The 14,647-nt window shown below is 36.9% G+C and overlaps 1 protein-coding gene across 1 annotated transcript in view; it reads left to right on the forward strand.

Moving 5' to 3' along the window:
• Nucleotides 1–581: 581 nt before the first annotated feature.
• The window catches only part of LOC128661599 (collagen alpha-1(IX) chain-like), a 130,500-nt gene continuing 116,434 nt past the window's right edge, over nt 582–14,647 (forward strand). Inside the window, exons 1-3 of the mRNA XM_053715835.1 lie at nt 582–723; nt 2,371–2,619; nt 9,472–9,595. Of these exons, the coding sequence (XP_053571810.1) occupies nt 582–723; nt 2,371–2,619; nt 9,472–9,595 (515 nt within the window). The remainder of the gene's footprint in view (nt 724–2,370; nt 2,620–9,471; nt 9,596–14,647) is intronic.

The raw sequence follows: 14,647 nt of genomic DNA on the forward strand, positions 1-14,647 counted from the left end.
ACAGATTGTGACTTGCATGTATTAACTTGCGGTTGTATCTTTGCGGTCACAGATTGTGACTTAAAAGTGGTCTTTGCGGTCACTAACAGTGGTGACTTAGAGGAAATCTTTGCGGTCACTAGTAGTGACTAACAGAATGATCTGTATCGTTGGAGATCAAAGTAAAACTTGGCAATCTCTCTGTGCAACTGTGTGTGTGTAAGAGCAAGCACTTGTGTGTGTGTGTATGTGTAAGAGCAAGCACTTGTGTGTGTGTGTGTGCTTGTGTGTGTAAGAGCAAGCACTCGTGTGTGTGTAAGAGCAAGCACTTGCGTGTGTGCTTGTGTGTGTAAGCGCAAGCACTCGTGTGTGTGTGTGTAAGAGCAAGCACTCGTGTGTGTGTGTGTGTGTAAGAGCAAGCACTTGTGTGTGTGTGTGTGTGTGTAAGAGCAAGCACTCGTGTGTGTGCTTTTGTGTGTGTAAGAGCAAGCACTCGTGTGTAAAAAAATGTATGAAGTTATTTTTTGTTTATCAAATTATTACAAACTAATAAACTGTAAAAAATAGTGTGTTTGTGTGAATAATTACAACAATCGGTCACAATGGCTCTTAAAATATTTCTACATTTATTTCAGGTTTCAAGAGAAGAAAGGAGGAATATTATAGTGTGGCTATTTGTTAGCTTGTTGTTTGATATCCAGTTTATTCATACCTTTGGACAAGAGTATTCTGGAGATCATTCAGGTACCTGCAACTTCTATTTAGCCACTGGCCTGATCTATCTATCTATCTATCTATCTATCTATCTATCTATCTATCTATCTATCTATCTATCTATCTATCTATCTATCTATCTATCTATCTATCTATCTATCTATCTATCTCTATCTATCTTTCTATCTATCATCTATCATCTATCTATCTATCTATCTATCTATCTATCTATCTATCTATCTATCTATCTATCTATCTATCTATCTATCTATCTATCTATCTATCTATCTATCTATCTATCTATCTATCTATCTATCTATCTATCTATCTATCTATCTATCTATCTATCTATCTATCTATCTATCTATCTATCTATCTATCTATCTATCTATCTACAGTATCTATCTATCTATCTATCTATCTATCTATCTATCTATCTATCTATCTATCTATCTATCTATCTATCTATCTATCTATCTATCTATCTATCTATCTATCTATCTATCTACAGTATCTATCTATCTATCTATCTGTATCTCTGACTGTCTGTCTTTCTATCTATTTACTGTACATACATTGGACTTTCTGGATTATGACAAATTTACCAAATACAGTTGTTTCACAAGCCCCCTTATTTTACTTGGAATAAATTATTTAATCATCTGGCCTTTGAAGATAACTACTATCATAAGATTACTTAGTAATGATGGAATACAGTACAGTGAGTGTTTACAATTAGCTGATGTGTATGAGGCAATGGAAATGAATTACACTTTGCCATACATCTAGAGCAATTATGTTGATTACATGTTTGTATATGTGTGTTACATTTTGGACCTGATGAGTATATACATATTAACCCTTGTAATCATTTAGTATTTTAATGTGATATGATATACTAATATGATTATTATAAATCCCTTCCCTTGTCACTCTGTATTTAAAATGAGAGACTTAGAACTCAAGACTGCTTTATTGTAAAGTCTAATGAATGCCTACAGAGTGTGGATTATATAGTGTATTAGTAGGACAGTACACAAGGTAATCCTGAATAAAAGCATCTAATAATCTCTGAAAATAAAAATACTGTTGGTTCTGTACCTACATGCTTAAGAATTTAAAGAAAAAAGAGGGCGAGGTAACATAATTACAAACATACTAAGATTATATAAAATGTAATAAGTAGAGTGGACCAAATGAAAATGGTATACAGCACATAGTGGTGTTTGGGAAGAAGCAAACTGATAATTAGTTATAAGTTGGGAAAGTGTGAAAAGTTTCTGAACCCACTGGGAGTGTGATTTCTTCTGCACCTTTTTACATAGCTATTCTATAACCAATACTAGGCATGTCCTTTATTTTGGGCCTCGTGAATAGCTGAATGCTGCATACCACAGCCATTTTTTAGCTTTAATTCACTAATGAATAACAAGCCTAAAATAATGCATATTCCATTGCCTAACCAGTACTGCCGTACTAAAATCTTCAGTATAGGTGGCGGTTTCAACAGTCAAATGCTGCTGTTTCAAATGACTCATTTAGGCGTGTATCTAAACATTTGATTTTGATTGCAATTAGGAGACATTTTATTCCAGTGAGAGATTTATTTAGAAACACATGAATATGCAAGGAAATCATTTAATAGTTATGCATCAGGAGTTGATTGCTTGGTTACAGCAACAGATATTCCTTCTAACACAGGCCTCCCAGATGACTTTTACACAGAAGAAGTTACATTTTCTGGCTACTATCCTGACACCCAGCTTGTTACAGATGAGCCCAGACGTTACCCTTCTCCTACAGAATCATATTTTGCTGCAAGAGATGTAACTACGGTTACAACAAGACTTCCCTACCACCGTCAGACTATTCCAAGCGAAAGTGAAGACATTTTACCTGCCCCAGAAGTATCCTACTATAAAGAAGGTATGTAATTATTATTGTGGACAGAAATGAGCCATAACATATTCCCCAATGTAATGATGCACTTTGACTGCTGCATTTAGCATAATATATTTAGGGCTAGATTACAAATGGAGCCCAAAATATCACTTTTATGAAAGCGAATTTGCGCTCCACTGAGTAATACCAGTGCACGCAAATGCATTCGCATTGCTGGGAAGCATTGCACTCATGAGAGCGCGCTTCCATAGGCTCCAACTGGAGCCTCATTCTCATGCTGTGAGACACGGCATGAGAACTAGTGCAGCGAAGGGGGTAAGTCGTGCAATGATGGCAGTAAAATTGTAGATATATATGTATATGCTTAAATACATATATGTGTATGTGTTTATATTTTTATATACACAAATTAACACATACATATATATGTATATATATATAACAATATAAGCATATATATTTACAGGGAACACACAGTTCCCATAGACTGCAATGTAAAGGCACTTTTCAGTGGCGTTTTTTTTCCTTACACCCTACACCCACCAACTTTAGCCCCCAAAAACTGTTAAGTGCAGTTACTTTATTAAATTATAAAGATTCTACTATCTTTATTTTTTTTAATAAAGTATATTACACTTGACTTTGGGGGGAATTTGGTGGACATTTATAAAACTAACCAGAGATCTAATCTCTGGTTAATTTTATAAACGCTAATTACTAATTGATACTACGATTTGTAATGGTTGGTTATTAATTGCGTGCCCGCATAAATTTGCCCATTTGCGGGATCACGCTAAATTAGCTCTCCACTTGTAATCTAGGTCTAAATGTGAAACATATTAAGTAGTAATTTTGTGGTACTGGAAAGTTACTAGAGAAAGAGTTAACTGCATGAAAAATTATAATGGAATTGTAGTCACAATGGTAAAAATCACATGAGAGCACTAGATTGTTGTAAGAATGATAAATGGCTTTTAATGAGATTAGAAGCATTGGTAAATAAGTTGCAATGGTGTTTTAAATATATATATATTAAGGAATTACATTGTACATATAAAATATGACTATCTATATATATGTATGTTTCTCCACTCCTTTACCAAAACAACTATATATAGGTTATCTGCATGGTACATATGCAAATTAACCTTTTTTTAAAATTTAATTTCAATTAAAATTGTTTTTGAAGGGTCATATACACACACAAAAAATTACAGTAATAAAAAGACACATCTGCAACCTCCTATACATTTGCACACAAATATATAATTACCAGGACTTAATATGCAGTCCCCCTTCTTCCTCATTTCTTATAATCATACAGTAGATGTTTAAGAGAGGGTCAAAAGGGTGCAAATGCTCCCCACAGATGTTGTATAAACTGTAATATTTAAATTTTAAAACACAATGGTTTCCCCCTCTTTTACCTACCAGATAGCTCTCATTATTTGTACAGGAGACACCTTGGGGCCTATGTATCAAGCCGTCTTCTTAGCTGCATTCGCCGGCCCAATACGCTCGCCTAAGCTCGCCTACCATCGCCGCCGCGGACCTGAATACGTTCTCCAAAGTTATCAAAAAAGCTGTCAAGAAGCCGCGCACCAAGTACGGAGCGATGAGCAGCGGACTGTTGTTAACTAACAGTCATCGATCTCGCTGCTCATCGGCTTCTTCACAGCTTCTTTGATAGCCTGTCACTAAGCACCCACACTAAACTACACTGTTTTAACCCCTAAACCGCCGCTCCCGGAGCCCCTTGCACCTAAATAAAATTATTACCCCCTAAACCGCCGCTCCTGGACCCCGCCGCAACTATAATAAATGTATTAACCCCTAAACCGCCACTCCTGGACCCTGCCGCCATCTACATTATACCTATTAACCCCTATCCTGCCCCCCACTACACCGCCGCCACCTATATTCAAGTTATTAACCCCTATCCTGCGGATCCCGGACCCCGCCGTAAATAAATAATTGTTTAACTCCTAAACCACCGCACCCGGAGCCCACCGCCACCTATATTAAAGTTATTAACCCCTATCCTGCCCCCCACTACACCGCCGCCACCTACATTAAACTCATTAACCCCTAAACCGCCGCTCCCGGACCCCGCCGCAACTGAATTAAATGTTTAACCCCTAAACCTCTGCTCCCGGACCCTGCCGCCACCTATATTAAACTTATTAACCCCTAAACCTAAGTCTAACACTAACACCCCCCTAACTTTAATATTATTTTAATAAATCTAAATAAAACTTACTATTATTAACTAAATTATTCCTATTTAAAACTAAATACTTACCTATAAAATAAACCCTAAGATAGCTACAATATAACTAATAATTACATTGTAGCTATTTTAGGATTTATTTTTATTTTACAGGCAACTTTGTATTTATTTTAACTAGGTCCAATAGTTATTAAATAGTTATTAACTATTTAATATCTACCTAGTTAAAATACTTACAAAATTACCTGTAAAATAAATCCTAACCTAAGTTACAATTAAACCTAACACTACACTATCATTAAATAAATTAAATTAATTACCTACAATTACCTAAAATTAAATTAAATTAAATAAGCTAAACTATAATACAAAAAATAAAAAAACACTAAATTACAGAAAATAAAAAATAATTACAATAAGTTTAAACTAATTACACCTAATCTAAGCCCCCTAATAAAATAATAAAGCCCCCAAAATAAAAAATGCCCTACCCTATTCTAAATTACCAAGTAACCAGCTCTTTTACCAGCCCATAAAAGGGCTTTTTGCGGGGCATTGCCCCAAAGTAATCAGCTCTTTTACCTGTAAAAAAAATAATAAAGCCCCCCAAAATAAAAAATGCCCTACCCTATTCTAAATTACCAAGTAACCAGCTCTTTTACCAGCCCATAAAAGGGCTTTTTGCGGGGCATTGCCCCAAAGTAATCAGCTCTTTTACCTGTAAAAAAAATACAACCTCCCCAACATTAAAACCCACCACCCACATACCCCTACTCTAACCCACCCAAACCCCCCTTAAAAAACCTAACACTAACCCCCTGAAGATCTCCCTACCTTGAGTCGTCTTCACGCAGCCGAGCCGAATTCTTCACCCAATCCGGGCGATGTGGTCCTCCATCCGGGCGAAGTCTTGATCCAAGCGGCAAAGAAGAGGTCCTCCATCCGGGCGAAGTCTTGATCCAAGCGGCAAAGAAGAGGTCCTCCATCCAGGCGATGTCTTCCTCCAAGAGGCATCTTCTATCTTCTTTCTTCCGGCTCCATCTTCAGACCGCCGACGCGGAACATCCACCTTCCCCGACGGACTAACGACGAATGACGGTTCCTTTAAGGGACGTCATCCAAGATGGCGTCTCTCGAATTCCGATTGGCTGATAGGATTCTATCAGGCAATCGTAGTTAAGGTAGGAAAAATCTGATTGGCTGATTCAATCAGCAAATCAGATTGAAGTTCAATCCGATTGGCTGATCCAATCAGCCAATCGTATTGAGCTCGCATTCTATTGGCTGTTCCGACGCGGAACATCCACCTTCCCCGACGGACTAACGACGAATGACGGTTCCTTTAAGGGATGTCATCCAAGATGGCGTCCCTCGAATTCCAATTGGCTGATAGGATTCTATCAGCCAATTGGAATTAAGGTAGGGAAAATCTGATTGGCTGATTCAATCAGCCAATCAGTTTGAAGTTCAATCCGATTGGCTGATCCAATCAGCCAATCATATTGAGCTTGCATTCTATTGGCTGTTCGAATCTTGGATGACGGACGTTAGTCCGTCGGGGAAGGTGGATGTTCCGCGTCGGCGGTCTGAAGATGGAGCCGGAAGAAATAAGAAAGAAGATGCCGCTTGGAGGAAGACATCGCCCGGATGGAGGACCTCTTCTTTGCCGCTTGGATCAAGACTTCGCCCGGATGGAGGACCTCTTCTTTGCCGCTTGGATCAAGACTTCGCCCGGATGGAGGACCACATCGCCCGGATTGGATGAAGAATTCGGCTCGGCTGGGTGAAGATGACTCAAGGTAGGGAGATCTTCAGGGGGTTAGTGTTAGGTTTTTTTTAAGGGGGGTTTGGGTGGGTTAGAGTAGGGGTATGTGGGTGGTGGGTTTTAATGTTGGTGGGGGGTTGTATTTTTTTTTACAGGTAAAAGAGCTGATTACTTTGGGGCAATGCCCCGCAAAAAGCCCTTTTAAGGGCTGGTAAAAGAGCTGGTTACTTGGTAATTTAGAATAGGGTAGGGCATTTTTTTTATTTTGGGGTCTTTATTATTTTATTAGGGGGCTTAGATTAGGTGTAATTAGTTTAAACTTATTGTAATTCTTTTTTATTTTCTGTAATTTAGTGTTTTTTATTTTTTGTACTATAGTTTAGTTTATTTAATTTAATTTAATTTTAGGTAATTGTAGGTAATTAATTTAATTTATTTAATGATAGTGTAGTGTTAGGTTTAATTTTAACTTAGGTTAGGATTTATTTTACAGGTAATTTTGTAAGTATTTTAACTAGGTAGCTATTAAATAGTTATTAACTATTTAATAGCTATTGTACCTAGTTAAAATAAATACAAAGTTGCCTGTAAAATAAAAATAAATCCTAAAATAGCTACAATAGAATTATTAGTTAAATTGTTGCTATCTTAGGGTTTATTTTACAGGTAAGTATTTAGTTTTAAATAGGAATAATTTAGTTAATACGAGTAATATTATTTGTTAAAATAATATTTAATTTAGGGGGGTTAGTGTTAGTGTTAGACTTAGGTTTAAGGGTTAATAAGTTTAATATAGGTGGCAGCGGTATAGGGGGGGCAGGATAGGGGTTAATAACTTTAATATAGGTGGCGGCGGGGTCCGGGAGCGGCGGTTTAGGGGTTAAACAATTTATTTAGTTGCGGCGGGGACCAGGATCTGCAGGATAGGGGTTAATAAGTTTATGTAGGTGGCGGCGGTATAGGGGGCGGCAGATTAGGGGTTAATATGTATAATGTAGGTGGCGGCGGGGTCAGGGAGTGGTGGTTTAGGGGTTAACATGTTTAATATAGTTGCGGCGGGGTCCGGGAGCGGCGGTTTAGGGGTTAACATGTTTATTATAGTTGCGGCGGGGTCCGGGAGCGGCAGTTTAGGGGGTAATAACTTTATTTAGTTGCGGCGGTGTAGGGTGCGGCAGATTAGGGGTGTTTAGACTCGGGGTACATGTTAGGGTATTAGGTGCAGACATATCCCATAGGAATCAATGGGATATCGGGCAGGAGCGAACATGAGCTTTCGCTATGGTCAGACTCCCATTGATTCCTATTGAAATCCAGGTACGCTGGCCCAGAATAGTGACGAGCGTACCTGGTAGTAGTTTGATAATTACCAAAAGTAGTCAGATTGTGCCGAACTTGCGTTCGGAACATCTGTAGTGATGTAAGAATTGATCTGTGTCAGACTGAGTCCGGCGGATCGAAGCTTACGTCACTATATTCTACTTTTGCCGGGCAGTAGGGGTTGATAACTAAGGCGAATCAGCCTCGCCACAAATACGCTGCGGAATTCCAGCGTATTTGCGGTTGACGGCTTCATAACTAGACCCCCTTGCCTCAAGGGATGGGCAAATGTGCTGAAAGTGTAATTCATTTGGTAGAATGAATAGTCCTATGGATATTCGTTTTGGACAATCGAATGTTGATAAGAATGAAAATCCATTAAAATTTGTTAATCAAATTTTACTTTGATTTTCAAAAGTTTATAATGAAATCGAATATTCACATTCGAAATTTTGAATATCACATTCGATTTAAACAAATACTATTCCGAAGTTCAATAGTTCATGTGGTAGTGAATTTAGTAAATTGATACATAATAGATACAAATATATCAATTTGAATGTTTCTATTTTGAATATTACATAATTCAAATAATACATTTAAAGAGAACATTAGAAATATTATTACAAATATATAGATTCAAATATTTTGAATAGTGCATGATTAGAATATTAAATTTAAAGAGAGCATTAGAAATACTATTACAAATAGATAGATTTGAATTTTCGAATTTGAATATTGCATAATTCAAATCGAATTATTAGAAAAATTCTAATCAAATATTACATTTAATGAAAGCATTAGAAATACTATTACATAAAACGAATGTTAGAATGTTGTGCAAACATTCAAAATTCGACAAACGAACAAATGTGTTAAAATTTATTTCAATTTTAAAATCTTGCAAAACATTCGCTCATCCCTACTTGCCACTTTAAGGAACAGCCCCCTTTTAATAGAATTTGATGAGGGTTGCCCGTGCGAGTGTTGGCGTAGAAAACCACGTCTAGACTTGGGAACTTTATAGAATCGACCCTTTACTATGAGAGTCATTGAATCACAGTTTATGTGTTTGATGTCTGTTTCATGCAACATGTGCATTTTCAGGTCTAGGTGACAAAGAAAATTAGATAATAGAAGTAAATTGGAAAGTTGTGTAAAATGGCATGCTCTATCAAAATCACAAATATTTAATGTTGACTTTACTGTCCTTTTAAGAAGATTAAAAAATAAATCAACTATTCGTTTAAAAACAAATTCCTATTAATACACCGTAGGAGCAAGCAGAACGTTTATGAAATCTCAACTTGTTCACATCCATTAACGATTAGACTTTTGGCAATCTTGGAACAATAATTTTAACTAAAATTAGTTCTATTTTAATTATGCTATCTTTATCATAGCTGACCTGAAGTTATAGATACATAGACATAATTGTTTGGCAAATAATTAATTGGTTCTAAAATCAATTTCTTATTACTTTCTTTTGGAATTTAATTATAGGTTAGATAATTTATGTTTTACCAATGATGCACTTAACATTTCCTTTACATTTTTTTTTTAGGAATTAATTTGCTTGAGGAGTTCAGGGTACCCAGTGTTTCAGGAGTCCGGGTCATTACAGGATCACAGTCTCACCTTAAAGCGTATGAGCTAGGAGCACATGTGCGAGTTGGTCGACAATCAAGGTACTTTGAAGACTGCAGTCTAAATAAATAAATAAATCTGCTAAACACTACATTAACACTTATTTCTGTACTCATACTAACTTGAAGACGACAACCAGGGTGCTGGTATATTTAGAAATACAATTGAAGATTGACGGATCTTGCTGTATTTAACCCCTTAAGGACTGAGAATTTTAGAGAAAAACTTGCCTAAAATACCAGAGAATTTTTAGCATTTTTGCTATCACTCTAAACAGAAATATAGTCTTTTTTTTCTTTCAATTAGCTATCAAAACTATATATACATATTTTTTAGTTGACAACTCAAGGTATTAATCTAGGCCATTATGTTATATTTCATGTCACCATTTTGCCGCCTAATGTCATTATATTAAAAAACTGGATAACTTTTTCACAAACTTTCTCACTGGAATTATTTACACACAACTACTGCTGCCATAGGACAAATGATTGTAAAGAATTTTCTTGGGTCCCCTTTGTTCAGAAATAGCAGAAATACATAGCTTTGCTATTGTTTTTTGGTAATTAGAAGGCTATTAATTGCAGCTGCACACCACCTCACCATTCCCGGCAGTGAAGGGGTTAGTTAGCTGCGAAGGGTAATATTATTATAATGTAGGTATCACCCTCCCACCTCCCTGATACCTATCTGATTCTTTCCAAACAATTCTCCCCCATCACATTCCTCACCACCATCTTAGGTACTGGAGGATAATCTGCTAGTATTAAGTTTTAGGGCTTATTTTTTAATTGATTATTATTTTTAATTGTCTGCATTTGTAGAATCTCCCCTTACCCTCCCACCTCTCTGATGCTTCCCAAACACATCTTTAACCCCCCCTCTCCTAATGGTCTCCGCTATCTTAGGTAGCTGTCTGCCAGTATCTATGCATGTTAATATATTTTTAAATTTAATTTAAATTACAAAATGTTTATGTTGTATATCAGTCCCCCTCCCACATTCAATTGATCTTATGGTAGGGCCCCCTCTCCCCTCTAAAATACCCTTTCTTTCATATAGGTGGCGAGAGTCCACGAGCTAGTTATTGATGAGATATACATTCCTACTAGGAGGGGCAAAGTTTCCCAAACCTCAAATGCCTATAAATACACCTCCCACCTCACTCATAACTCAGAGCAGGGTATTGCAGTGTTTCCTTATTTGGATGATAACTTGGTTTCTAGCTCAATCTTTTAATTTATCAGAATCTCACACAAAACAACTTCTGTTGTTTCTTCAAAGACATGGTTGAAGGATCAATTTACTAAAGAGTTTCTTGATTCCTCAGACAAAGGTCACCTTTTTAGGTTTCCAGATAGATTCAGTGTGCATGACTCTAGCCCTAACATAAAATCTTAGACGTCCGTGCTATTTCCAGAGCTCTTCAGGCTTGGCCTCTATTAAAGAGAGAATCATATATTTGGTTTTAAACAGACAATGTCACAACAGTGGCATATGTCAGTCATCCAGGGGGGGGACTTGCAATACCCTAGCAATGAAAGAAGTATTTCTAATACTTTCTTGGGCTGAATCCAACTCTTGTCTAATCACTGTTATTCATATACCAGGTGTAGACAATTGGGAAGTGGATTATCTCAGCCGTCAGACTCTACATCCGGGGAGTGGTCTCTCCATCCATATGTGGGTTCTTCTAGACATAGATCTGATGGCCTCTCGTCTAAACAAGAAACTTCCCAGATACCTCTCCAGGTCGAGGGATCCTCAGGTGGAATTGATGGATGCTCTAGCAGTTCCATGATTTTACCAACCTGCTTACATCCCCCCCCCTCAGGTTCTTTTTCCAAGAGTGATCGCAAAGATCATAATGGATCAAACGTATGTGTTTCTGATAGCACCAGCATGGCCTCCCAGGTTCTGGTATGCAGACCTTGTAAGAATGTCCAGTTGCCAACCTTGGTCACTTCTTCTAAGACCAGACCTTCTGTCTCAATGCCCGGTTTTCCCTCCAGATCTCAAATCTCTAAATTTGAAGGAATAGAAATTGAACGCTTAGTCCTTAGTCATAGAGGTTTCTCTGACTCTGTGATTAACACTATGATACAGGCTCATAAGCCTGCTAGAAGAGTTTCTGAATTGTCTGCTCTCTCTTATGAGTCTCTTTATCTAATTTTCCATCACGATAAAGCTGTTTTGTGGATTTCACTTACATTTTTCCTAAAGTTGTGAATTCTAACAATATTAATAGGTAAATCATTGTTCCTTCCTTGTGTCCTAATCATAAGAATACTCTTGAAAGGTCTTACATTCTTTGGATGTGGAAAGAGCTTGGAAATAATATGTTGAGGCTACTAAAGATTTCAGAACGACTTCTAGTCTGTTATATTTTCTGGTTCCAGAAAAGGTCAGAAAGCCTCTGCCATTTCTTTGGCATCCTGGTTGAAACTTCTGATTCATAAAGCTTATTTGGAGGTGGGGCAGTTCTGCCTCAGAGGATAACAACTCATTCTACAAGATCAGTTGCCACATCTTGGGCTTTCAAGAATGAAGCTTCAGTTGAACAAATCTGTAAAGCAGCCACTTGGTCTTCTTTGCATACATTTACTAAATTTTACAATTTTTATGCTTTTGCTTCTTCGAAAGCAGCTTTTAATAGTAAGGTTCTTCAGGCAGCTGTCTTAGTTTGCTTCTAGTGCCTATGATTTAATTTTTTTTAATTTTTAAGAAAACGTAATTATTTTTTTTAATTTCTCAGCGGAAATAGCTGTTTTTATTTTATCCCTCCCTCCCTCTATAGTTACTTGTGGACTTCCACATCTTGGGTGTTATATCCCATCAGTAACTAGCTTGTGGACTCTCACCACCCATATGAAAGAAAACATAATTTATGTAAGAACTTACCTGATAAATTAATTTATTTCATGGTGGCGAGAGGCCACAAGACCCACCTATTTTTTGGGGTTATGATTTTTTTGATAAAGCACATTATTTATCCTTTTCCTTTTTTATGCTTTTACTCCTTATACACGTCACTAACTTGGCTATACGTTGAACTGAGTTATGAGTGAAGTGGGAGGTGTATTTATAGGCATTTGAGGTTTGGGAAGCTTTGCCCCCTCCTGGTAGGAAACATCAGTAACTAGCTTGTGGACTCTCACCACCATGAAAGAAATTAATTTATCAGGTAAGTTCTTACATAAATTATATTTTTCCATAATGTAGTGGAGTCCTCCCCCCTCTCTCAGTGTAAAAAACTTTCGGCAGTGTTGCGATTCTGCCTTCCCCTCTGGCAATGGTCCACCCACACGCCTCCCTCCTGACCCTCCTACACCACTAATGGCACCACCGCTGTTTGCATTAGTGATCTGCTAAATATGATACTGAGAGCATGATGAGCACTCCCTTACCATATGAAAGTAGATCCCTTCTCCCTCTGGCTGCGGTCTTAGCTGTCAGAGCTGACAGCCGGGACAGCAGCATGAGGGAGAAGGTTGGACGTAGCTACTACGTTAATAGGGTACGCTAGTCAAAGTACCCTGTGACGTAGTAGCTACTTCCAATAGGCTTAAGAGGTTAAACATCCATAGTTAATTTTACTCAAACTGTTTAAATAAAATTAATTAAAATTGTTTTAATCCAATGCGTGCGGTCAATTATGTATATACAGTTCCTGCTGTGGGGACGGTATTTTTAATATAGTAAGTCTAAACTGTTAGATTTTAATTTTACATAAGGATAAATACCCTACTGTAAAACTTAGAAGTAATGCAATTATTGATTTTCATTCCAATATTTGCCTCTTCCTAATTTGAGCTGCACAATGACACTTGGTTTTTAAAACGGCAGACATGGAATAGGTAAAGGGTTAATAGCTGGCCATGTTAGTACGTCACTAGCAATTAATGTTATTTAAAAAGACTGTTGAGCCAGGTATAGCACGGTCTATGAGTAAGGCAGGAGCTGAAACGCGTAAGACTGCTGTTACTCTGGCTGTTTGCTTGTGATGATATATTTTTTATCTTTTATATGCTTCAATAAAAGCTAAGTTTTAAACTTTACCTGGTCCCCCGCCACGCTTCTTTTCACTTTTTCTGATGTAGAATATATTTATCTCTCTTACACCTGAGATCTCTTATCTTTGAGCCTTTATAATTTTTTTGTGCAATTTTTTTTTTAAACAATTTTTATAAGATGGTGTTATTAGGAGTGTAACTATACTTTATAATGTATTTTTGATGTGTTGTGTGACACTTCTATGTTTTGCAAAACAGTTAACAAGAGCAATTATCATTCTAGCGTAAATCACAATTGCACTCAAACGATTGCCTTTTCTTTTAAGTGGTAATACCAGCGGTAAGCCTGACGAGTGCAAACCCCCATGATAAACCCCTTATCGCTCAGGCACCAACATTGGTGCTCTACTTGTATTCTGGCCCTTAGTGCTTAATGTATTTTTAATTGATTAAGAAATCTGAGTCCCTTCATTTCCTATCTTTAAAAAACATGTGACTAGATTGCGAGTTGTGCGTTAGGCTGAAAAAGCAGCGTTAACAGGTCCTAACGCTGCTTTTTCCCTACCGCTGCTATTACGAGTCATTGCCGCAACTATAATAAACATATTAACCCCTAAATCGCAAACATTAGTTAAATATTATTAACCACTAATCTGCCGTCCCTAACATCACCACCACCTACCTACATTTATTAACCCCTAATCTGCCCCCCTCAACGTCGCTGCCATTATATTAAATTTATTAACCCTAAGTCTAACCCTAACACCCCCTAACTTAAATATAATTACAATAAATCTAAATAAAAATGAATATTATTACCTAAATGATTCCTACTTAAAACTAAATACTTACCTATAAAATAAACCCTAAGATAGCTACAATATAACTAATAGTTACATTGTATCTAGCTTATGGTTTATTTTTATTTTACAGGCAAGTTTGTATTTTTTTTTACTAGGTAGAATAGTTATTAAATAGTTATTAACTATTTAATAACTACCTAGCTAAAATAAATACAAAAGTACCTGTAAAATAATACCTAACCTAAGTTACAATAACACCTAACCTAACCCTACAATT

This window comes from Bombina bombina, chromosome 5 (assembly GCF_027579735.1).
Source record: "Bombina bombina isolate aBomBom1 chromosome 5, aBomBom1.pri, whole genome shotgun sequence".
Lineage (NCBI taxonomy): Eukaryota > Metazoa > Chordata > Amphibia > Anura > Bombinatoridae > Bombina > Bombina bombina.